We start from the raw sequence: 24,326 nt of genomic DNA on the forward strand, positions 1-24,326 counted from the left end.
CGCTCTTCACCTGCTCCAATCAGAGTCCTCGAAAAACGGTCCTGTAAAACACATAATGTATCAGTAAATATCGCTATACAACCTGTTTGTTTAAGTAATTTAGACACTGAAATTAGTGTGCAATGAAAATCCGGCACATATAGAACATCACGCATGACATAATCTTTGCTTAGCCGCAAAGCTCCAGTTTTAGTTGCCTTCGAAGCTTGCCCATTTGGGAAGGTAACAGACGCGGGTTGTATATCCGATACATCATGAAGAAGAGATATATCTCCCGTCATGTGAATGAGATGCTTCCGAGGATATGTTGGATTGCTGGTTTTGAAGAAGAGTAATCAAGGAAGCTATCTGCTCATTGTTGATAGAAGTTGATGCGTGCGAAGCACGTCCACGTCCACGTCCTCGTGAACCATTAGAGCGACCTCCACGTCCACCACGAAAGCTTTGTGATTGGCTCGGAGGTGCATTAGTTGAGCGTAGTTCCTGATACCACTCAGGAAACCCGTGAAGTAGAAAACATTCAGAGACTTCATGTCCCTTGCGTCCGCAATGTGTGCAAGTCCGGTTAGGATCTCGTGAGCGGTAGTTAGTAGAATCTGTAGTAGAAGAAGATGAGGTTTTGGTTGGCTCTGTTTTCACAGAAAAACCTAGAGCATCAACACGTTGTTCATTAGCATGAGTGTTGATCATATTCTGTTCCTCTCGTATAACGCGAGAATAAACAATGTTGATATCTGGAAGCGGTTCCTCATCTGTGATTCGAGATCGTATGGATGAGAAGCGTGCATCATCAAGTCCAAATAATAACTTGTGCACACGAGCGTCTTCTCGTTCCTTTTCTATGTCAGCCGCTGCATCACACGTACATGGACGTGTCGTCTTGAGATTTTGTAGCTCCTCCCATAGCTTGGTGAGTCTGCCATAATAGTCAAGCACTGATTGTCCATCTTGTCTGCAGTTGGTTATAGCGTCATGTAGTTGATGCATACGAGTCCCTTTTTAACCGAGAAACGAAAACGGAGAGTTTCCCAAAGTTTGGGTGCTTTAGGAACATAGGTAACAGTCGACCGGACCTTTGCGTCAATTGATGTTCGGATCCAGCCAACGATCATAGAGTTTGCCGCTAGCCATCTAGAAAGATCTGGTTCAGACTCTGGTTTTCGTATAGTCCCATCAATAAAAGCAAATTTCTGTTTAGCTTGAAGCGAGTTCCGGAGTTTTGTAGACCATTCTGAATAGTTGTCGCTTGTGAGCGAAACCGAAGTAATCAGAGACCCTGGATTATCCGATGGGTGTAAGTAGTAAGGCGACAAAGCATGGGTTGCCGCTGCTGTTGCCGAAGTAGTAATAGTAGTAGTAGGATTGATTGACGATGGTGTATTATCGTCAGCCATAGAATTGATTTAGTAGAATACGGAAAAGAAAAATTAAGTCAGAGTTTATGAAATCTTACCTCTGATACCATCAAATATATTATGAAAGCTTGATCTTATTGATACATAAGGTTGTGTTTATATACAAACTAGAATATCCTTATCTATGTTGGAGAAGATAATAACTTTATACACCTAAAGAATAGGAAACTATTAACATAATGTATATCCATTAAGAAGCAAAGGCTGCAAGGCGTGAGATATGCCCATTGATTATTAGCTTGATCATCGATTGTTTCAGTAGATAGATTTTTTTTTTCTTATTTCTTTTTGTTGTAATTGCTCTGCTCACATGGATGCCTTTTAATTTATAATCAGTGTATTATATGATTTTGATATATTATAATCTCCCACATTATACGCGATATCTTAAAAAAAATAAAAAAATATATATATATCTACAGAGAATAGTTATATAGACAGCTGTATATATATATATATATATATATATATATATATATATATATATATATCTACAGAGAATAGTTATATAGACAGCTGTATATTGGCTAGATCAATCCAAAATCAGTTGACCAAATATTGATCTTGTTTAAAAAGTAATTCAATCGATCTGATCCAAACCAGATTAATATTATATATCAAAAATTGATATAGGTCATGCGATATCTTTTATATATTCTTTTAGAAACATTATAATTTTTGAATTATGACATGTATCCAGAGCTGGTCCTGAATAGTAGCTGATGAAGTATGTACTTCAAGGCCGGCAACAAATAGATATTTCTTTGGGGCCTATATAATGTAAATTTCCTGCAGCTCAACTGGTAATGATGTAATTGAGATCGATCACACACAGAGCTTGGTTTCAATCTACAAAACTAAATTTTTAATATTTTCACAGTTTTCTTAAAACAATGGGCCAAACAAAGGCCAAAATAAATCAAGTTCGGCTTTGTATCATCATTCTAATGATGTTTTAGAATCCTTACAGAAATATGTTGATTTTATCTAGACATATTGTTTGATTGTGGTGTGTTCAGGTAAAGCATCCGGATTTCAAGAAAGCAAAGGAGAAGGTTATGTTCAAGAAGAAAGAAGGTGTCCCTGAAGGCCTTTACATGTAAAATCATCACATCACCATCATCCTTCACACTGCCTATGATACATTTTGCTTCTGCGTAGGATCTTCCTTCGAAATAACAGTTACTCCTTTTTTGCATTTACATACCAAAATGAAACCAAGATGAAATAGTTATTATTACATAGTAGTCTTGCAAACACATTATTTTAGAACTTTATATTCAGCAGTTTCTTTTGACATATCGAGATTTACTTTATTAGACGAGAAGAAAGTAGATGATCCTGTGTGTTTGATCTTTTACAAATGACTCTGTAAATGTAACCGTAGCGATCGAACTAGGCTGCGCAGGAGACGCGGTTGCTTCAGTGGCTCCAACGTTTTCTCGAGCTTTCACAATGTCAAGCAGGTTATGAGGTAGCTGAGCCACACCGTCCAAGAACTGGCGATTCCGTGGCCACCGAGTGTTGGAATCTTAGAGACTGACTATAGCGAAAACAAATGCAGGTTGTGTTGACTAAAAGGAATGCAGTTCAGTATAGCTGGGCTCAGTGCGTATGGTTTGCTCAAGCCACTCCAAAATTCTCATTTATGACATGGCTTGCCATTCAGAATAGACTCTCCACCTTGGACCGCATCTCTAGTTGGGATCAGAGTGTCAACACAACCTGCATTTTATGCCGAAACGACAGGAAACTCGAAGCCACCTATTTTTTGAGTGCTCCTTCTCCTCCTCTATTTGGAAGCAGCTCACTGAAGGGATTCTGAGAAACGCTTTCACTGATGATTTGAGGGATTTAGTCAGAGTGTTAACAACATTGACTATGGGGAAGCAACAACTCTTCTGTCTCAGGTATGCGTTCCAAGCCGTCCTTTATGCGGTGTGGAGAGAGCGAAATAACCGTAGGCATGGTGAGCAAGCCATTCCCGTGCAAACCCTGATCAAACTTACTGATAAAGCCATCAGAAACAAACTGAGTATTATGCAGTCTAAAAGAGAAGGATTATCAAGGTATTTTGCAATTCTGGTTTGCTATGAAATTATAAATAGTTCTTGGATAGTAGTGAGGAATAGGAATTTTGGGGTAGCTTGAAGTAGAAGTAGACTCAATTTTTTTCAAATAAAATACAATTGATGTACAAAAGTTTTTTGATGAATAAAATTTAGCATTCATTCAAAAAAAAAAATGTAGCGAAAAAGGACGAAAGCGATTGGAACCAAGATTGGCAATTTTATATTGGCCAGATCGATCCAAAAATCAGTTGACCAAAGATCTTGTTTAAAAAAAGTAATTTAATCGATCTGATCCAAACCAGATGAATATTATAGATCAAAATTTGATATTGGGCATGAGATATTTATATCGCCATATATTATAGTTTCAAGATCAACATCCATCCTTTAAAAATGAATAATAGCACCAAGATTTTATGCTTTCACAGAATATCGCATATCTGAACAACTTTTAAAATGAAAATACTCAAAATATATAAATAAATAAAGAATCATAAATTATTCTTAAATCTTAATGCATTTATAATACAATTCCTAAGATTAATTTTAAAAATATATTGTTATTTATGGTCAATCATATTTTTTTATATATATATATATATATATATATCAATATTCATATTTTCATTTATGTATTTGTTTCATGAATTATTAACACTGAAATGCAGTTTTGATGTTTTTATTACAAGAAAAGACAGTTTTAGGCTTTTAGCTATTGAGCTACTTTTTTGTAACTAAAACCAAATAATTGATAACTAAGTTAATGCATGTGATTAAGAGGGAAAAGTGTCAATTTTGACCACAACAATTTCAGTCGTTCCAAATACGATCCGAACAAAATATCAGTGTCAAATACGACCTCAACTCAATTATAATTCAAAAAAACTACCGAACTTTTTAAAACGTGCCTAAATCTACATTGATTCTAACGAAAGTTAGTTAACCGTTAACAAGATAAAACGACATTGTTTTAATATACGAGGAAAAGTGTCAATTTCGACTCCAACAATCTCAGTCGTGCCAAATAGGACCCAAACAAATGGTCAGTGCCAAAACCGACATCAACTTAATTATAATTTAAGAAAAACTACATGAACTTCTTAAAACGTGCATAAATCTACATTGACTCTAACATAAGTTAGTCAACCGTTAACAATATAAGACGATGTCGTTTTGATAAATATACTTTTTTTTAAATATGTTCATTCCATGACTCAAACCCGTGCCGGAATATCCTTTTAAAGGGACACACTAACAACTAGACTAAAGTAATTTTTTGAAATATTATTCAAATTGAAATTCTCCATTATATAAACTACTATTCTTCTTCATCTTATCCAATTTAAAACTTTGGTGATTTCTTTTATATATTTTAGTTATTGTTTAATATGTCTAATATTTTGTACAAGATATCTTAGTGAAAAAAAGTAAAAAGCCTCTTAACATTTTTGAACAAAATATCAAAAATATATAATATTAACTTTGAAAAATAAAAAAAAATTCCACTTGAGTTTTAAAATTAAAAATAATTTATACAATAAAATTTTATAAATAAATTCAAAGTTTTAAGTATATTTAAGATCGTATAATAATAAATATTTTACTATTTATATTTTAGTAAGATATAAGTTTATTAAAGATATGATAAATAAAAAACATATTAATGTATTTATAAAAATCAGAAAAAATTATCACCAAAATTTAAATTGGATAAGAGGAAGAAGAATAGTAGTTTATATAATTTCAAATTTGTATATTTCAAAAAGTTACTTTTATCTAGTTGTTAGTGTGCCCTTTTAAAAGAGTATCACAACAAATCCGGAATGAACATATTTTTTTTAAAAAAAAAAATATATATATATATATATATATATATCAAAACGACGTCGTCTTATCTCGTTAACGGTTGGCTAACTTCTGTTAGAGTCATTGTAGATTTATGCACGTTTTAAGAAGTTCATGTAGTTTTTCTTAAATTATAATTAAGTTGATGTCGGTTTTGGCACTGACCATTTGTTTGGGTCCTATTTGGCACGACTGAGATTGTTGGAGTCGAAATTGACACTTTTCCTCGTATATTAAAACGATGTCGTTTTATCTTGTTAACGGTTAACTAACTTCTATAAGAGTCAATGTAGACTTAGGCACGTTCTAAGAAGTTCGGGTAGTTTTTTCGAATTATAATTGAGTTGAGGTCGTATTTGACACTGATCAATTGTTCGGTTCGTATTTGGCACAACTGAAATTGTTGGAGTCGAAATTGGCACTTTTTCCGTGATTAAGATCGTCCCACAATTAACAACTTGCATTATCACTCTCCTCTCTCTATCTGATCATCACCATTTTTTTTTCCTTTTGAGAAATATGTTCAACTTCTTTCTTTTTTCCATGTAACCTACATTCTTTGTTGCAAATCATTACTTTTCACCATCATAATTTTTTCTCTTTTACTTTATGTATCACTAATTTACTTTTTTTTTTTTTTTGCAGATCTACAGATCCAAAAAGTCAATACGGAGAAGAGGCAAAAGGATTTGGAACCTCCGTAGAATGATTTCTTCAACTCAAAACCGAAGATTCCAGTTGCCTCCTGTAACCGGCTCTCTCTCCGCCTCCGTCGACTGAAACCTTTGCCTCCATCTCGTCTATGTCTGCTCGTCGCCGCCTCTTCCTCGTCGGCATTGTTGCAAAAGCTTGATGGGCAACAATGGCCAGTTTTAGCTTTATTGCACATTTGGTCCCTAGAAATTTGAATATATTCATAATCTGATCTAAAGGTTTTTGATTTGCAAATATACCCTTTTAAATTGATTTCAATTTTTTAATTGTACAGACCATACATTCCATAATTACAGGAACATATATGTTTATGTTTTTCGTGTACATTGGTACATGATGGTGTATGTATACAATGCTAAAACAAAACAAAATCTACCACTATATTTATACAAGTTTAAAGTACTGTACACATGTACATTACCATATATGTTGTACACATGTACGTCATAAACCTTTAATGTACACATGTACACTAACGAATGTACACAATTTTACAACATGTTGGACATCTAACATGTATCTCAAACATATGTCTACATGTACACGAGTACATAATGTTAATGTACATGTGTACATGTGAAAGAGAGAATTTTATCTTTGTAAGTGTAAGGATAAGGAAGTGTAGTTTACGTGAATGGAAAGAGTTCTCATTTTTTGAGTGAAGCTTAGTTTAGGTCTTGATACCATATGAGATATTATATTTCCTACCTTGTCTATGTAACATGTGTGTACATGTGTACAAGCGTTTTTGTGACATATGTACAATATTATATATTATTTGTACAATATTATATATTATTTGTATACACATAATCATAATGGATGTGTACATAATGTTAGTGTACACGAGTACATTAGATGACTACGTGGATGTGTACATAATGTTAGTGTATGCATGTACATCTTAAAGAGATAGATTTGTCTTTGTAGGTAAAAGGACAAGGAAGTGTGGTTTACGTGAATAAAAAAAAGATTCTCGTTGTTGTGAATGAAACTTATTTTAGATCTTGATAGCATATGTGTTATATTTCTGATTTTGTTTATGTGACATACAATTACGGATGTACACATGTATAATATATGGTGTACATATATACTTGAATCTTGTCTCACTAATAATTCCAAACCCATAAACTCAAGCATATCAAATTGAACAACATAAATACGTTTTAGTGTCAAAATACATCCACTTTCGCAAATACAACAACCTAAAAATGGAGCATTAAACGAAATAACCTACAACTAGAGCATTATATGAGTCCAGAAGATCCAAACGACAAAAACATGAAATTGACAGCCTTGATTATATATCAACCATATATAATACATTTTACATAATCTTTGTGTACGCATGTACATGTTAGTGTATGCATGTACATGTTAAAGAAGATGACCACGTGGATGTGTACATAATGTTAGTGTACGCATGTACATGTTAAAGAGATAGAATTGTCTTTGTAGGTATAAGGACAAGGAAGCGTGGTTTGCGTGAATAAAAAAAGGTTCTCGTTGTTGTGAATGAGACTTATTTTAGATCTTGATAGCATATGTATTATATTTCTGACTTTGTTAATGTGACATACAATTATGGATGTACACATGTACAATATTTGGTGCACACGTGTACAATAGTATATATTCTTGGTGTACATATATACTTGAATCATGTTTCACTAATAATTCCAAACCCATAAACTCAAGGATATCAAATTGAACAACCTAAATACGTTTTACTGTTTTAGTGTCAAAATACATTCACTTTCGCGAATAGAACAACCTAAAAACAGAGAATTAAACGGAACAACCTACAACCAGAGTATTATATGAGTTCAGAAGATCCAGACGACAAAAAGATGAAATTGACAACCTTGATTATATATCAACCATATATGATAACTCAACTTACCAGCACCATCATCAACATCATCATCGCCATTGTCATTTTCATCTTCACTATGCATGTGTACGAGAAAGTATTAGCGTACATGTGTAAAATACATATGTGTACATATGTACGATAAATATGATAGTATACATATGTACAAGTACAACAACCAAAAATTAATCAAGCTAAGCCCCATCATAAAGCTAGTATGAAAACACACACTAATCAATTTTGTTGCAGTAACTATGCTAAACCTTAATTCTAAAAAAAAACTATGCTAAACCTTGAAATCCACACTAGCTTGTAGAATGAGCAATGAAATTGTATAAACTAGGCTTTATAATCTCATCAAGGAATGAAATAATCTCTTCAATGTCTTTGTGCTTGCTTTTCACAATCTGGTTCATGGTGGGTAATAGGTCTTCTACATCGTCTTCACCTTCATCTATGTCTCCGCCGTCGTTTATGTCAAAGACGCCAACATCTTCGTTGTTGACCATTACACCATCATTGGAGATGCACCTTCACATATCTCAAAAGATAGATCGAGTAATAAAGAAAATGATTTCGTAAAAAAAAGTTTGAAAAAAGAGAATTAAGAAGCAAATTTCAATTTTCTAAAAAATTGAGAATGTAAAAGGAAGAAGACGAAAGAGAAAGGAAGAGAGACCCACTTCATTTTTGCTGAATTTTGACCATCAAATATATAAATGAAATGAATGGTTGTGATGAAATCTCCCTTAAAAAAAGAACATCTATTAAATATAGTTACTTATTTTCTTTTATTACAAATTCATTTGGTTTGATTTAAATTGAAAGTGAGTTTGGTTAGTAAAAACTACCCTAATAGCACAAACTGATATATTGTGAAATAAAAAACTTGAAACTGCTTTTGAATGTAATTATTTCTTGTTCCATCTGAAACTTCTTTTATTTCAATAAATCTATCAAAAACGATAACAATAAAATTATAGAATGCTTAAAAAAGACAAAAAAAAAGTAAAAATATCAAAGATGCAAACCACAGCTTTCACAAAAGTAAAAAAATCAAAGGTGCAAACCAAATAAAAAACAGAGATACATAACATGGACATGGGGTCAAGGGTGTACATGTGTATACAACAACCCTTATTTATTGTTGGACGACACAGGATAGCTAAAAAGGAAAATTACATAATACAAGGAATAATGAGAGAGACGTTAAAAGTCTTGAAACAAAGGATTACGCAGGACCGGATCTGGGCATAGGCCACTAAACAATTTTTATTTAAGTTCTTAAAAAAAGTTTGAAGGCCACCTGGGACCAGATATCTGAAGGTGACGCACATAGTCTGGAATATATTAGTATCCTCGAACATCCTTATTTCACCAAAATATTCTTTCTGGTTTGTATAAAGAAGGGTCATCAGAAAATCATATCATCAATAGGTTTGAAATGCATAGATTATGGGACTCGTCTCAAGCTAGTGTTAGTGTAAAGAAAAACTTACAATTCTCAGATCATCCGCCCCGGAATTAACGAAATCCAGTTTTATTACCGTAGGGCCAGCTGTAACAGGGCATGCCTTCACAAAAGGACAGAGGGGGTATGTTAAGTGCACCGGATTAAGAACCAATGGCACACTGAACGTATTAAACACGATTTCTCCCTCTGTTATGTTAGGCCTGTTCTTTTTACGGTTGCTGATGCAGCTTTCGGTTTCTCAAAATTTACACATCAAACTCGGAAAAAAAAATGGTGGAAAACAAACGAGTTGCCGCTGCGATTAGTTTTTACAAGAGCCGCCGGTGTTTCCGTGACGCAGTTAAATGAGAGCTGCGTCTGATTTTAATGGTTGAAAGTACGGCCGCCAGCGGTGTTCTCCACATACTTGGGCAAGAAGTCAGTTATAATTTTGGTCATTCACCGCTGCGTCAGCTACCGTAAAACGAACAGGCCTGTTAAAGTCTGCTCACACCAAAGTTTTTTAAATATTAGAAAGTTTGATTATCAGGAAAAAATAAATTAAGAGAACTGCTTACTTGTTTCAGCGGTTATCGTAAAGTATGTTAACCGGGAAAGAGGAAGCGGGTATGGATCGATACTTATACTAGTGACATTGACGCGACGGTTGGGTTTCGATACTCTGCAGTTCGTAAAATTGACGAAGGCACCCAAAGCAGCTGGTAAGAAAAAAAGTGACAGAAGGAGAAGAAGCAAAGGCTGCAAGGCGTGAGATATGGCCATTGATTATTAGCTTGATCAAGATTGTTTCAGTGGATAGATATTTTTCTTTCTTCTGTTTGTTGTAATTGCTCTGCTCACATGGATGCATTTTAATTTATAGTCAGTGTATTATATGATTTTGACATATTATAATCTCCACATTATACGCGATATCTTAAAATATATATATATACACAGAGAATAGTTCTACCGACAGTTGACCAAATATTGATCTTGTTTAAAAAATAATTCAATTGATCTGATCCAAACCAGATCAATATTATAGATAAAAAGTTGATATAGGTCGTGCGATATCCCCTATATATTATTTGAGAAGCAATACAACTTCTTTTTGTAGCCACATGTTATCACTAGAATCATTACAGAAATATGTTGGTCCATCCAATTATATAATAAGCTTTTTATTAAACTAACAATAAATTTATCATTAATGTACTTTATTATTTCCTTAAATAAAATTTACGGAATTGCCTAATGTGGCTAAAGTATATATGAGAATTAATGATTTTGAATAATAAAGATTTGATAAAAAATAGTGTATCTTCTATCATATTTGTTTAATTTTAAACTATTAAATAAATTAAACAACCATAATAACCATATAATAAAAATTTAGATTTTTATGTATATGTTATATTTTGAATTTTTACAAACGGTTATAAATTACTAAAACTGTTAAAAGTCTCACATTCAAATTTTATGATCCATGGTTTAAAATTTTTGTTATGGCAAAATACAAATGATTACAAAAATTATATAAGTAAAAAGTCTAATTTAATTAATTATTAAGATTAATATATATATCGTTTTAAATTAAACTATAAACCATATAAAATACAATATTTTAGTTTCAAATTTTACTTTGAACAATTTTTTTGATAAAAATTTTGAACGATCATTGACAACTTATTTTTTTAAAAAAATTATAAATTATTAAAACTATTAATCCCACAATGAAAATTTTGTTATCAGTAATTTAAATTTTTTCTATAAAAGATACAAATGATCAAAAAACTATATGAGTAGAAATCATCATTTAATAGACATTAATATTAAAAATATACTAAAATATATTATATATGCCAGTATCATTTAAATTTAATAACATATCCTATCAAATATAAAAAAAATATTTTTTGGATTAATAAAATTGATTTATATGTTCGCACCAATTTAATTATATATTTAATAGTTACTGAATTTTAATTATTTAATATATATTTATTATTTCATAATATGTAAAAAAAATTTAATACATAAAATAATTTATATATATAATGTTGATCCCGCGCAAGGCGCGGATCTTAATCTAGTCTTTTATATATTCTTTTAGAAACATTAAAATCTATGAGTTATGACATGTATCGAGAGCTGGTCCTGAATAGTAGCTGATGAATGATGATGTATGTACTTTAAGGGCGGCAACAAATACATATTTCTTTGGGGTCGATGTAAGGTAAATTTCCTGCAGCTCAACTCGTAATGACGTAACTGAGATCACACACAGAGCTGGTTTCAATCTACAAAACTAAGTTTTTAGCATTTTCACAGTTTTCTTAAAACAATGGGCCAAAATAAATCAAGTTGGGGTTTACATGTCGTCCTACTTCGTAATCTCGTTTTAAACTTCACCAAATGAAACCATAGCTATTAGTCTATTACATAGCAGTCTTGCAAACACATCCCCTATATATTATTTGTGAAACATTACAACTTCTTTTTGTAGCCACATGTCATCATTAGGATGATTCTTAGAATTACTAGAGAAATAGGTTGGTTCATCTAATTATATAATAATTTTTTTATTAAACTAACCATAAATTCATTATTAATGTCATTTATTATTTTCTTAAATAAAAATTACGGAATTGCCTAATGTGGATAAAGTATATATGACAATTAATGATTTTGAATAATAAAGATCTGATAAAAAAAATGTATCTTCTATCAAATTTGTTTAATTTAAAACTATTAAAATAACTTTTAAAAAACACAATAACCATATTATAAAAATTTAGATTTTTCTGTATATTTTATATTTTGAATTTTAAAAAATGACTATAAATTACTAAAACTGTTAAAAGTCTCACATTCAAATTTTGCGATCCATGGTTTAAAATTTTTGTTATGACAAAATAAAAATAATTACAAAATCATATAAGTAAAAGTCTAATTTAATTAATCATTAAGATTTAAAATATATATGTATATATATCATTCTAAATTAAACTATAAACCATATTGAATAAATAAATATTTTAGTTTCAAAATTTACTTTGAATAATTTTTTTTGATAAAAGTTTTGAACTAACATTGATAAATTTTTTTAAATTATCAATTACTAAAATTATTAATCCCACAATAAAATTTTTGTTATCAGTAATTTAAAGTTTTTGCTATTAAAGATACACATGATCAAAAAAATATATGAGTAGAAAGCATCATTTAAAAAAAAATAGACATTAATATTAAAAATATACTATGTATGTTAATATCATTTAAATTTAATTACATATCCTATAAAAAAAATTTATAAAATTGTTTGGATTAATAAAATTGATTTATACGTTCGCACCAATTTAATTATATATGTAATAGTTACTGATTTTTAATTATTCAATATATATTTATTATTTCATAATATGTAAGAACATATAATACATAAAATAATTTTTATATATAATTTTTATCCCGCGCAAGGTGCGGGTCTTAATCTAGTTATTTAGAACTTTAGATGCAGCAGTTTCTTTTGACATATAGAGATTTACTTTATTAGACGAGAAGAAAGAAGATGGTCCTGTGTGTTTGATCTTTTAGCGTCCGTGTGATGCAAATGATTCCGTAAATGTAACCGTGGCGATCGAACTAGGCTGCGCAGGAGCCGCGGTTGCTTCAGTGGCTCCAACGTTTTCTCGAGCTTTCACAACATCAAGCAAGTTATGAGGTAGCTGAGCCACACCGTCCAGGAACTGGATGACGATGGACATGCTCGGTCTCATGGCAGCAACCGGATGCGAACAGAGCAAGCCTAGCTTGAGAACCATTGTTACTTGCTCCTCAAGGTATTTGTCATCATGCTTCACCCTCTCGTCAACCACTTGCAATATGTCATCTTTCCAACAATCTAGCACCCAATCAGTAAGAACCATCTCGCTTGGCGAAGACGCTCGTGGCAAGACAGGTCTTCTCCCGCAAGTAATCTCTAACATGAATACTCCAAAGGCGAACACATCAGAGCTTGTGCTTGCCTTCCCTGTCCTTGAGAGCTCCGGTGAGATATACCCAAACGTGCCAGCCACGTTAGAGGTCTGAGGATCGATTCGGTGTTCACAAAGCTTGGCAAGACCAAAATCACCAAGCTTTGCGTTCATAGATTCATCGAGAAGAATGTTTGCTGGCTTGATGTCTCTGTGAATGATGACTTGAACCCATTGTTGGTGTAGATACAAGAGACCAGAAGCTACATCTTTGATGATGTTGAATCTTTGAGACCAGTCAAGACTCTGTTCTGGTTGGTGGTAGAGGAACTTATCTAGACTACCTTTTGGCATACAATCGTAGACCAAATAGAGTTCCCCCTTGCGTCTGCAGTAACCGAGAAGCCGAACTAAGTTAGGATGCCTGAGACGGCCAATGGTGGCAATCTCGGCGATAAACTCTCTCATTCCTTGTCTTGAATCATGAGAAACTTTCTTCACGGCGATGTCTAGGTTAGATGACAACAGTGTACCTTTGTAGACTTTACCAAACCCTCATTTGCCAAGAAGCTCGCTGTTCTTGAAACCCTTTGTGGCAATGTAGAGATCCTTGTAAGCGAACCTATGTGGACCAAACTGAACCTCCCAGTCTTCAAGAACTTCCATTAACTTCTTTCTTTTCATGAGAAGCATGAAACTTATGGTCAAGAAGATGAGGACTGCGAGGCCGGTCATACTCAAACTGATAGCCAATATCTTTTTTAAACTACTCCGAGAGTCTTGCTGATAGTCATCAGGAAGTTTTGGAAGACGAGATGGGTCTATGTCTGAAGCTTTCCCATTGAGCTTGAAGGTCCAACCAAGAATATAATGAGATGAAAGAATAGAGCCTGTGGATGAAGTGAAACCGACATACATGGACTCCAGGAGATATGGCGATAGATTTTTGGTTAGAGAAAGCAGTGGCCTCTTTAGCTTAGCGACATGAAGAGGATGAAGAGTGATATTGAGTTGTTTCCTTGATGAATCATATTCAACCCAGGCTTGTATCGGTTTCCTACTTATAAGAGATATGTTTTTGAAAGTACCGTCTTCTTTGTAATAATCTGCTGAAGCTGCTTTCTCTGATCTTAATCTGTTGATGTCGATACCAACATGGTTATCATCCATGTCACCGAATTCACGGCTCTGGATTGTATCAAACTCAACTGCTACAACATGATTTGAGGGATCTCCATTATTTGTCATATTAAAGAGCCCTAGATATTGCGAGGGAAAGCTATAGGGCAAGCCTTTGGTAGGAGAAATGGCAAAAGCGATTCCATGGCCACTAGCAGACACTATGGCGAAAACAAATGTAGTGGTGAGTCCTTGAACCGAACAGGGAACTTGTAGAAAACTTGACCAGTTTTTTGTTCCGCGTAATTTGTAAGCTTCATTAGGCCATTGGAGTCAAGATTGGCAGTTCCATAGCTGTCGTACAAGTAACCATTGAAGCCGAACTCTCCTCTTTCACTCTGAGAAACTGCCTTGTTCAAGAAGAGAAGAAGCAGTAGCACAAACATGTTCATATTTCCGCAGAAGAAAAATAATAATCGCTGTGATGAGTGAGTGATCTTGCCACATATAGCAAACAACTTGGAGAGTATTGGATGGATGGTCATCGTCTGTCCCCCACAAAGGGTTAGATGACAACAGTCCTCTGAGTTATTATCCGAGATCCGGATTCGATCCGAGATCCCCTCCGGATCCGCTCCGAAAATAAGATATCCGGGGTGGGGTATCTGTGCAAACCGAATCCGGATCCGGATATCTTAATTTTTAGGTCCGGATATCCGGATCCGAATCCGTATTTTTAAAATACATTAAATTTTTAAATTTTATTAATATTTATATTTGATATATTAATATTTATACATGAATTAATCTTATAATATTATATTTTAGTTTTTACAATATATCAATATATTTATAAATATTTAATTTATGTATTATATTAAAAAAAATTAGTATTTTTTGTTAAAAAAATTATTTTTAATTATTTTGACGGATCCGGATCCGGATATCCGCGGATAATAGAATATCGAGACGGATATCCGAAACCCGGATATCCGGAAACCACGAATCCGGATCCGGATATCCTAAATTTCCCGGATATCCGGATTCGTCCCAGGGCTACTGATACGCGTTTTGAGTATTTATGGGCCTTAGCATCAAGCCCATAAGCCCATATTGGATATAATCAACTCAGCTTGAGTTGGAGCTGACTGATCGATCATCTGTAATCTTTGAAGACTTCTTATCTCTTTTATCCACGAAACCAAAGAGCAGAGCAGAGGAGACAGACAAAATGAGATAAGGATTTTGAAGCCTCTCACTTCTTTCCTCGCTTCTCTCTAGGCTTATTTGTCAAGGAAAGTAGCGATTTTTTCTCGGTTTAGTTTCTCTTGGAGAACAAAGACGAACTTAAAGGTAGCTCCTTTCTTAGTTGTGCTCAAATGGGTCTCTCTCAGTGTAATTGTTATAGCTGTCAAATGGTCCGTCCATGGTCCAAATGGGCATGACCAGTTAGACCATTTCAGTTTTGGGCAATAATGGGTGGTCCATATTGGACAATGGTCCAGACTCCAAACAAATGTCCAAGACCAATAGAGACCATGTCCAAATGGGCATGCCCATGGACATCCAATAAAATTTATAATTATTTTTTAATTGTTAGTTTAGATCTTATTTCTAAAATTTTGAAATTATGTTTACTTTCCAAAATTATAAAAGTATTTTTTTCTTGTTCGAAACCGAGAAATTGCGTTTTCCCGCCAAAATCAGAAATTGCGTTTTTCCGCCAAAACCGAAAATTGTGTTTTCCCGCCAAAACCGAGAAATTACGCTTTCCCACCGAAACCGAGAAATTGTTTTTTCCCGCCAAAACCTTGAAATTGCGTTTTCCCGCCAAAACCGAAAATTGCGTTTTTCCGCCAAAACCTTGAAATTGCGTTTTCCCGCCAAAACCGAAAATTGCGTTTTTCCGTCAAAACCGAGAAATTACGTTTTCCCGCCAAAACCGAAAAATTGTGTTTTCCCGCCAAAACCGAAAATTGTGTTTTTCCGCCAAAACCGAAAAATTGCGTTTTTCCGCCAAAACCGAGAAATTGAGTTTTCCCGCCAAAACCGAGAAATTGCGTTTTCCCGCCGAAACCGAGAAATTGTGTTTTTCCGCCGAAACCGAGAAATTGCGTTTTCCCGCCGAAACCGAGAAATTGCGTTTTCCCGCCGAAACCGAGAAATTGCGTTTTCCCGCCGAAACCGAGAAATTGTGTTTTCCCGCTGAAACCGAGAAATAATCCGCGAAATTGTGTTTCCCCGCCAAAACCAAAAAATTGTGTTTTCCCTCCAAAACCGAGAAATTGCGTTTTTGTGCCAAAACCGAGAAATTGCGCTTTCCCGCCAAAACCGAGAAATTACGTTTTCCTGCCGAAACCGAGAAATTGTGTTTTCCCGCCGAAACCGAGAAATTGTGTTTTCCCGCTGAAACCGAGAAATTGTGTTTTCCCGCCAAAACCGAGAAATTGCGTTTTCCCACCAAAACCGAGAAATTGTGTTTTCACGCCAAAATCGAAAAATTGTGTTTTCCCGCCAAATTAATGAAATACATTTTTCAGTCAAAATTGTGAAATTATGTTTTCCGTCAAAATCGTGAATTTTTTATTTTAAAGATAAAACTATTGTTTTGGGTTCAAATGTAAAGTTATGTTTTCGTTTGTTAAACTCATAAAAACATGTTTAAGGAAGCCCATGGACACCCATTGTCCATTTGGTCTTCGCCGAATTAGACCATGTACCAATTGGTCTTTTGTCCAGTTGGACCATTTATTAATTGGGCACGTCTATAGCCCGCCCAAAATGAATTGGACTGGGCTAGCCCATGGTCAGCCCGCCCAGTTGACACCCCTAGTAATTGTGAAGTATAGCTGTCAAATGGTCCGTCCATTGTCCAAATGGGCATGACCAGTTGGACCATTTCAGTTTTGGGCAATAATGGGTGGTCCATATTAGACAATGGTCCAAACAAATGTCCAAGACCAATAGAGACTATGTCCAAATAGGCATGTCCATGGACACCTAATAAAATTTATAATTATTTTTTAATTATTAGTTTAGATCTTATTTCTAAAATTTTGAAATTATGTTTACTTTCCAAAATTATAAAAGTATTTTTTTCTTGTTCGAAACCGAGAAATTGCGTTTTCCCGCCAAAACCAGAAATTGCGTTTTTCTGCCAAAACCGAAAATTGCGTTTTTCCGCCAAAACCGAAAATTGCGTTTTTCCGCCAAAACCGAGAAATTACGTTTTCCCGCCAAAACCGAAAAATTGCGTTTTCCCGCCAAAACCAAAAATTGCGTTTTTCCGCCAAAACCGAAAAATTGCGTTTTCCCGCCAAAACCGAGAAATTGCGTTTTTCCGCCAAAACTGAGAAATTGCGTTTTCCCGCCGAAACCGAAAAATTGTGTTTTCCCGCCGAAACCGAAAAATTGCGTTTTCCCGCCGAAACCGAGAAATTGCGTTTTCCCGCCGAAACCGAGAAATTGCGTTTTCCCGCCAAAACCGAGAAATTGCGTTTTCCCGCCGAAACCGAGAAATTGTGTTTTCCCGCTGAAACCGAGAAATAATCCGCGAAATTGTGTTTCCCCGCCAAAACCAAAAAATTGCGTTTTCCCGCCAAAACCGAGAAATTGCGTTTTCTGCCAAAACCGAGAAATTGCGCTTTCCCGCCAAAACCGAGAAATTGCGTTTTCCCGCCAAAACCGAGAAATTGCGTTTTCCCGCCGAAACCGAGAAATTGTGTTTTCCCGCCAAATTAATGAAGTACTTTTTTCAGTCAAAATTGTGAAATTATGTTTTCCGTCAAAATCATGAATTTTTTATTTTAAAGATAAAACTATTGTTTTGGGTTCAAATGTAAAGTTATGTTTTCGTTTGTTAAACTTATAAAAACATGTTTTAGGAAGCCCATGGACACCCATTGTCCATTTGGTCTTCGCCGAATTAGACCATGTACCAATTGGTCTTTTGTCCAGTTGGACCATTTATTAATTGGGCACGTCCATAACCCGCCCAAAATGAATTGGACTAGCCCGCCCAGTTGACACCTCTATTGTGCAGTCATTGTACCGACTGTTCGCGTGTTGTTTAATTAGAAAAGAGTGGCCTTTTTCTTTATATCAGTCTCTGTTTTTTTGCTCAGTAAAGCTTGAAACTTGACAGTGTGTAAAATGCTTTATATGTTGTAGGTGATGGCTACGGTTAGTTCTCCTTCTCTCAGCAAAGCCGGGCTCATTCCCGGAACCGCTTTTACTGTAAAGAAGAATGATTACTCCATCAAATGTTGCTTCTGGCGTAATGCTGGGCAAAAGCAGACACCATCATCCGCTCAAAGACTCGTCTTGCCTCTTTCCACTTCTCTTAAGTTGTTTCCTACTCACGGAAAGCAGTTTGTGTTGCATCCTTATCGTAGTAGAGCCACAGGGACTGATGTTGTGGCAACAGTAGAGGAACAAGACTCTTCTCCTCCTGTTGCGGATGATGCAGCTCCTACTACTACTACTACTACTACTACTACAACATCTCAGTCAAGGGGAACAGCTAGAGCCGGGAGGAAGAGTGAAATGCCTTCCGTTAAGAACGAGGAGCTTGTTCTGGTGCTACCTTCACCGGGAAAGTAAGAGCCATCCAGCCCTTTGGTGCTTTCGTTGACTTTGGTGCTTTCACTGATGGATTAGTCCATGTCTCTCAACTGAGTGACACCTTTGTTAAAGATGTCGCGAGTGTTGTCACTATAGGGCAAGAGGTGAAAGTGAGGCTGGTGGAAGCTGACATTGAGGCAAAACGTATTTCTCTTACTATGCGTGAGAATGATGATTCTACTCAAAGTGGTGGTGGTGGTGGTGATACTCAGCCGAGGGGCGGAGAGAAGAGGAATGCTTTAAAAGGAGGGCAGAGGAAGGAAGATGGGTTTAGCTCAAAGTATGTGAAAGGGCAGATGTTACATGGAACGGTGAAGAATCTGACTAGGTCAGGAGCGTTTATAACGATAGGGGAAGGTGAAGAAGGTTTCTTACCTACGAATGAGGAAGCAGATGATGGGATTGGGAGCATGATGATGGGTGGTGGCTCTTCTTTGCAAGCTGGACAAGAGGTTAAGGTTCGTGTGTTGAGGATAACTAGGGGACGTATTACTTTGACTATGAAAGAGAAAGATGATGGTAAGTTCGATGAAACGCCTAGTCAAGGTGTTGTGCATACAGCAACGAATCCTTTTGTGCTTGCTTTTGGGAAGAACGAGGAGATCGCTGCGTTTCTTGACCAGTAGAGCCTGTGACTGTGACTGTGAGTGAATCAGAAGAAGCTGTAGCATCTGAAGAAACAAGTGAAGAGGTTGTCTCATCAGAAACTCCCAAGGTAGAAGAAGTGATAGAGACCAAAGCTCAAGATGCTTCGCAGGAGTCAGAAGGGACTTGGTGCAGCAGCTGAAGTTGAAGAGGTGGAAAGGTTTGAGGAAAAGGCAGATGCTCCTTCAGTTCCAGAAACCAAAAGTAGGTTGAAATTGCCTTTATACTATATTGAATCAGTTCATTGTTTTAATGTGTAATATCACTGACCCTTTTCTTCTACTGGTAACCAGATGAAGAAGGAGTTGCTTGAGGAGCCTTACATTAAAGATGACAGTGTCTTGGTAAAGGATCTTGTATAGCAAACTGTGGCTACTCTTGGTGAAAACATGAAAGTCAGGAAGTTTGTCAAGTTTACTCTTGGAGAAGACAACTGATTGAGAAAAAACCAGTTTTCAAATGAGTTTCCTTTTTTTTTTGTAGACAATCTTCAGTATTCACCACCTTTAATTAGAGCTGTAATTGTTTTGTTCATGAAATATAAGATTGTTCCCATATGGGCTCAAAGCTCTCTCCATAAATATTGCCGGCCCAATAAAACCTAAGGAAAGATACAAAATGTGATGTGTGAAGGAGAATGAGCAAAACTTGTGAACTGCATACTTCATACTTTAACATCGGCTGAGATAAGGTTTCCTGTGTGGAAGTTTCTCTTTTTATCAACACTAGAAAGGTCGGTTGCTAAGGAGTTGCAGAACCAAAGTCTTGTTATATTTTTTTTAACTAGAACATGATGTTCCTAGTGATGACAGATCTTGTGGTTAGTTGATACTTGGTTGCTGAAGTCACTGTGTGCACTCTGCACTAAGCTGTTTATAGATGAAGTTTGTGTTGCCGAGTATGCCCTGGTTTAACAGCAACAGCTCGGAGAAAGATGTAGCCATGGTAGAAACCGTGACATCCAGGGCTTCTCTAGGTCAAGGGAACGGCTTGTTGGGTATAAAGATATGGACATGGTCCCTCGGTTCTGTTATTCCATGGGCTGCAACTTCTGGTGACCGAAAGCAGAAACCCACTACTATAAACAGAGGGTTAAAAAGACATGCCGTGTCTCGCAAGTCTTCCAGGTTAAATAGTGTGAATACTGTTTATAGGTTTAGACCCTATGTGTCCAAGGTTCCTTGGCACACAGGAATGAGGGCGTTTCTCTCGCAGCTTTTCCCGAGGTACGGGCATTATTGTGGACCCAACTGGTCTAGTGGGAAAGATGGTGGTTCACTGGTATGGGATCAGAGGCCTATTGATTGGTTAGACCATTGCTGTTATTGCCATGATATTGGTTATGATACTCATGATCAGGCAGAGATGTTAAAAGCCGACATGGCGTTTCTTGAGTGTTTGGAATCAAACAAGCACGTTGTTACAAGGGGAGATGCGCACGTTGCTTTCTTTTACAAGACAATGTGCATAACAGGTAACTACATGAGTTTTGTTTACATTGGGTGTAGATGCTGTTTTAATTTGTTCTTGTTGTTATGATGATATATCTTGAATGGTCTCAGGTCTCAAAAGCATACTAATTCCCTACAGAAGCTACCTCGTGAAGATACAATATGGGCAAAATGTACTTGACTTTGGGTGGATAATGAGCAACTTTAGCAAGAGAAGCTGAATTTTCCAGAAGACTTGAGAGACAAGGAAGCAAATTGGAGTTGCTCTTCAATCCCTGTAAGCCTTTTCTCTGCCAAGTTTCAATTTGTACATAGAAGTTGTAAAGAGAAGGAAACTGAGGTTTATGTTGTGTACTATTAGATAAATATACATTTAACATGAAACTGTGATAACGCCTGTAAGTTGTTTGAACTAAACATAAACTCTGTGAACTAAAACAATCATTTCTCTAGTGAGGAGTTACTGATATGATGTTGCACTGTTGTTTCATTGAGATACAATCATTTGGTTACACAATACCAAATTATTATTCACATATGAGTAATGAAGTCTTTCCTTAGCAAAAACACACATGAACAAACACAAACCTATTTTGTTAGATAGAGACGGAAGAAAGAGGAAGAGGCCTTATTAGGACTTAGTAGAGGCGCTGTTTTAAGAAAAGATCAAACACACAGGAATACTTCAAAACAAAATGGCTATTACATTATGGCATGTTAGTCTGTACATCTGGAAATGCATCCATACATCTGGAAATGCATCCATACATCTGAAAGATGCATCCAAATAGTCAATCTAGATGTTTTATCTAGATGCTCCATCTGGATGTTCGTTTTTTCATTTCGTCTTTGCATCCTGATGAATCATCTAAATGCAAGTATGTTTGTTTGTTTTTTTAGTTTTTAAATTGCATCTGCTTTCAGATGAACTTGTTAATAAAATGACTAAAATATAATTTTTTTAAAATTTTGGTGGGAAAATAGCATTTTTACGGTTTTGGCAGAAAATAATTTTTGCGGTTTTTGCGGAAAAATGTGTGTTTGACGAAAAAGTGCGTTTTTGGTTTTGGTGGGAAAATACATTTTTGCGGTTTTAGCGGGAAAATTGTGTTTTTGCAGTTTTGGCTGAAAATACTTTTTGGCGGTTTTGGCGAAAAAAGTGTTTTTGACGAAAAAGTACGTTTTTGCGAGTTTGGCGGGAAAATATTTTGTTTTCGCGTTTTGGCGGAAAAATGCATTTTTTGCGGTTTTGGCGGAAAAAGTGCATTTTTGCGGTTTTGACGGGAAAAATGCATTTTCGCGGTTTTGACGGAAAAAGTTTATTTTCACGTTTTTGGCGGAAAATATGTTTTTCCTGTTTTAGCGAAAAATGTGTTTTGACGAGAAAGTGTGTTTTGTGGTTTTGGAGGGAAAATGCGGTTTTCTGGTTTTGGGGGAAAATACGTTTTCCGGTTTTGACAGAAAAATACGTTTTCCGGTTTTGGCGGAAAATGGAGCTTCCGGAAAACGCGGTTTTCTGGTTTTGGCGGGAAAATACTTTTTTTTTTCGTTTGGGGGGGGGGGGGGAGGAATGTGTTTTTGCGGTTTTTACGAAACATATGTTTTTGTATTTTTGTCGGGAAAATGTATTTTTGTGATTTTGGGGACAAAGTGTGTGTTTTACGGTTTTGACAGGAAAATATGTTTTTCGGTTTTTCTGCGGTTTTACGCTTTTGGCGGGAAAATGTGTTTTTACCGTTTTGGCCGAAAAGTGCGGTTTTACTGGTTTGGCCAAAAAAATGCGTTTTTATGCTTTTTTGCGGATAAGAGCATTTTTGTGGTTTTGGCAGAAAAGTGTGTTTTCAGTTTTGGCGAGAAAATGTATTTTTCGATTCTGGCGGAAGAAATGTATATGGAAAGATATAGGATTTTCGGTTTGAAAATAATATTTTGATTTAAAAACATTATTGTCATTTATCATTTTGGACTGAATTAGATGCATCTTTCCATATACCTGAATCTTAGATGCATTTTTCCAAATAATATATGCATCTCAGATGCACCATCAAGACTCACCTTCATTTGGATGAGAATTTGAGATGAATTTTTAAAAATTCAGCTGGGTGATCCATCTGGACGTAGCATTATAATGTACAAAACGAACATCGATTTACATCTTCACTCAGATGGATCACCTGGGTGAGCAAACGAATAACACCTATATGAATAATCTTTACTAGTTCCTGCTTCTACATTTCTCCATTACCCTCGGAGCTGCAAAGAAACAAGGTTTCTTTAAGGAACAGTTTCTTCATTTGGTGCAGTGGTGAGTTCTTAGTGTGGAACAGACTGATCTGCGTAGAACAAGGATTTAGAGAAGAATTGAAGAAAGACTAACCTAAGCCAATGGCCTCAGAGCTCTTCATGATTCTCAACCTCTGGCAGGAACATATAAACATCCTGTATAGAAAAAGAGAGCAAGAGCTTCACTGATCTATGTACTTAAGATAAGGCATACAATGACCAAGACTAACAATATAACACTAGATGTAAGTATATAACAATGAAGTTGTTGACTTACTCCCAAGGGACATCACCGACCAGCATCCAGTCTCTGTCTTTTTCTTCATAGGCAACAACATACTCAGAACCACGCAAGAGATCGGTCAAGCGACTCTCGTTTAACCCATCTCGGCCACACCCTCCATGAGACCCAAACTGACCTGAAAAATAAATAAAATAAAACAGTAACACTAACTCAGTTACAAATATTATCTCAATGAAAAAGACTAGAAACTTTACCAATAGTGAAGCAACTGAACATCTTCTCAAGAGCACCAGAGAGCTCAACGTAGCTCTTGTAACTCTTTAGATCGATTTTCCTCAAGTAAGGAGCACCTTCCATGCTCACCTTGACATACAAGCAAGTCTCTGGTCCAGACTTATCTTCTTCTTCAGTCTCTGAGTTACTATTTGATATTAGGAGTTTTCAAGGCTCATAAGACAAATGTTGTAGTATAAATGATTGTCGAACCATTTCTAAGGGATTTCAAGCACTGAGAATGCAAGTACTTACTTAATCTAAGTGCAACCGATGATTTTAAAGGTTTTCTAAACTAATGATTATTACTAATGCAGTTTCAGAATAATAAAA

General features: G+C 35.4%; 1 protein-coding gene, 1 long non-coding RNA gene and 2 pseudogenes across 3 annotated transcripts; 2 read left to right on the forward strand and 2 right to left on the reverse strand.

The window, feature by feature from the left end:
* Positions 1-7,723: 7,723 nt before the first annotated feature.
* LOC106356493 lies at positions 7,724-10,518 on the reverse strand. 2 transcript variants are annotated; one of them, XR_001272104.3, is made up of 3 exons: positions 9,954-10,365; positions 9,422-9,879; positions 7,724-9,313 (listed from the first exon to the last, which is right to left on the reverse strand). It is a non-coding gene; the product is annotated as an uncharacterized LOC106356493 (long non-coding RNA). The 2 variants fall into 2 exon arrangements; XR_007327563.1 differs by having other exon boundaries at positions 7,724-9,879; positions 9,954-10,518.
* A 2,243-nt stretch (positions 10,519-12,761) lies between these two features.
* On the reverse strand, positions 12,762-15,037 carry LOC106356491 (annotated as a pseudogene).
* Positions 15,038-15,228: 191 nt separating this feature from the next.
* On the forward strand, positions 15,229-20,299 carry LOC106356490 (annotated as a pseudogene).
* Positions 20,300-20,387: 88 nt separating this feature from the next.
* BNAC08G13420D lies at positions 20,388-21,665 on the forward strand. Its single transcript, XM_013798083.3, has 2 exons — positions 20,388-21,216; positions 21,305-21,665. The coding sequence occupies exons 1-2, from the start codon at positions 20,622-20,624 to the stop codon at positions 21,412-21,414; spliced, it is 705 nt and encodes a 234-aa protein (XP_013653537.1). The 5' UTR covers positions 20,388-20,621; the 3' UTR covers positions 21,415-21,665.
* Positions 21,666-24,326: the final 2,661 nt, after the last annotated feature.

The sequence above is a fragment of the Brassica napus genome, chromosome C8 (assembly GCF_020379485.1).
Source record: "Brassica napus cultivar Da-Ae chromosome C8, Da-Ae, whole genome shotgun sequence".
Lineage (NCBI taxonomy): Eukaryota > Viridiplantae > Streptophyta > Magnoliopsida > Brassicales > Brassicaceae > Brassica > Brassica napus.

What these genes read in the sequence shown, in the direction of transcription:
- BNAC08G13420D (XM_013798083.3), top strand. Translation starts at nt 20,622, where the DNA reads ATGAAGTTTGTGTTGCCGAGTATGCCCTGGTTTAACAGCAACAGCTCG. An exon ending in CAAGACAATGTGCATAACAG is followed by an intron (nt 21,217 to 21,304) that starts GTAACTACATGA and finishes GAATGGTCTCAG; the next exon opens with GTCTCAAAAGCATACTAATT.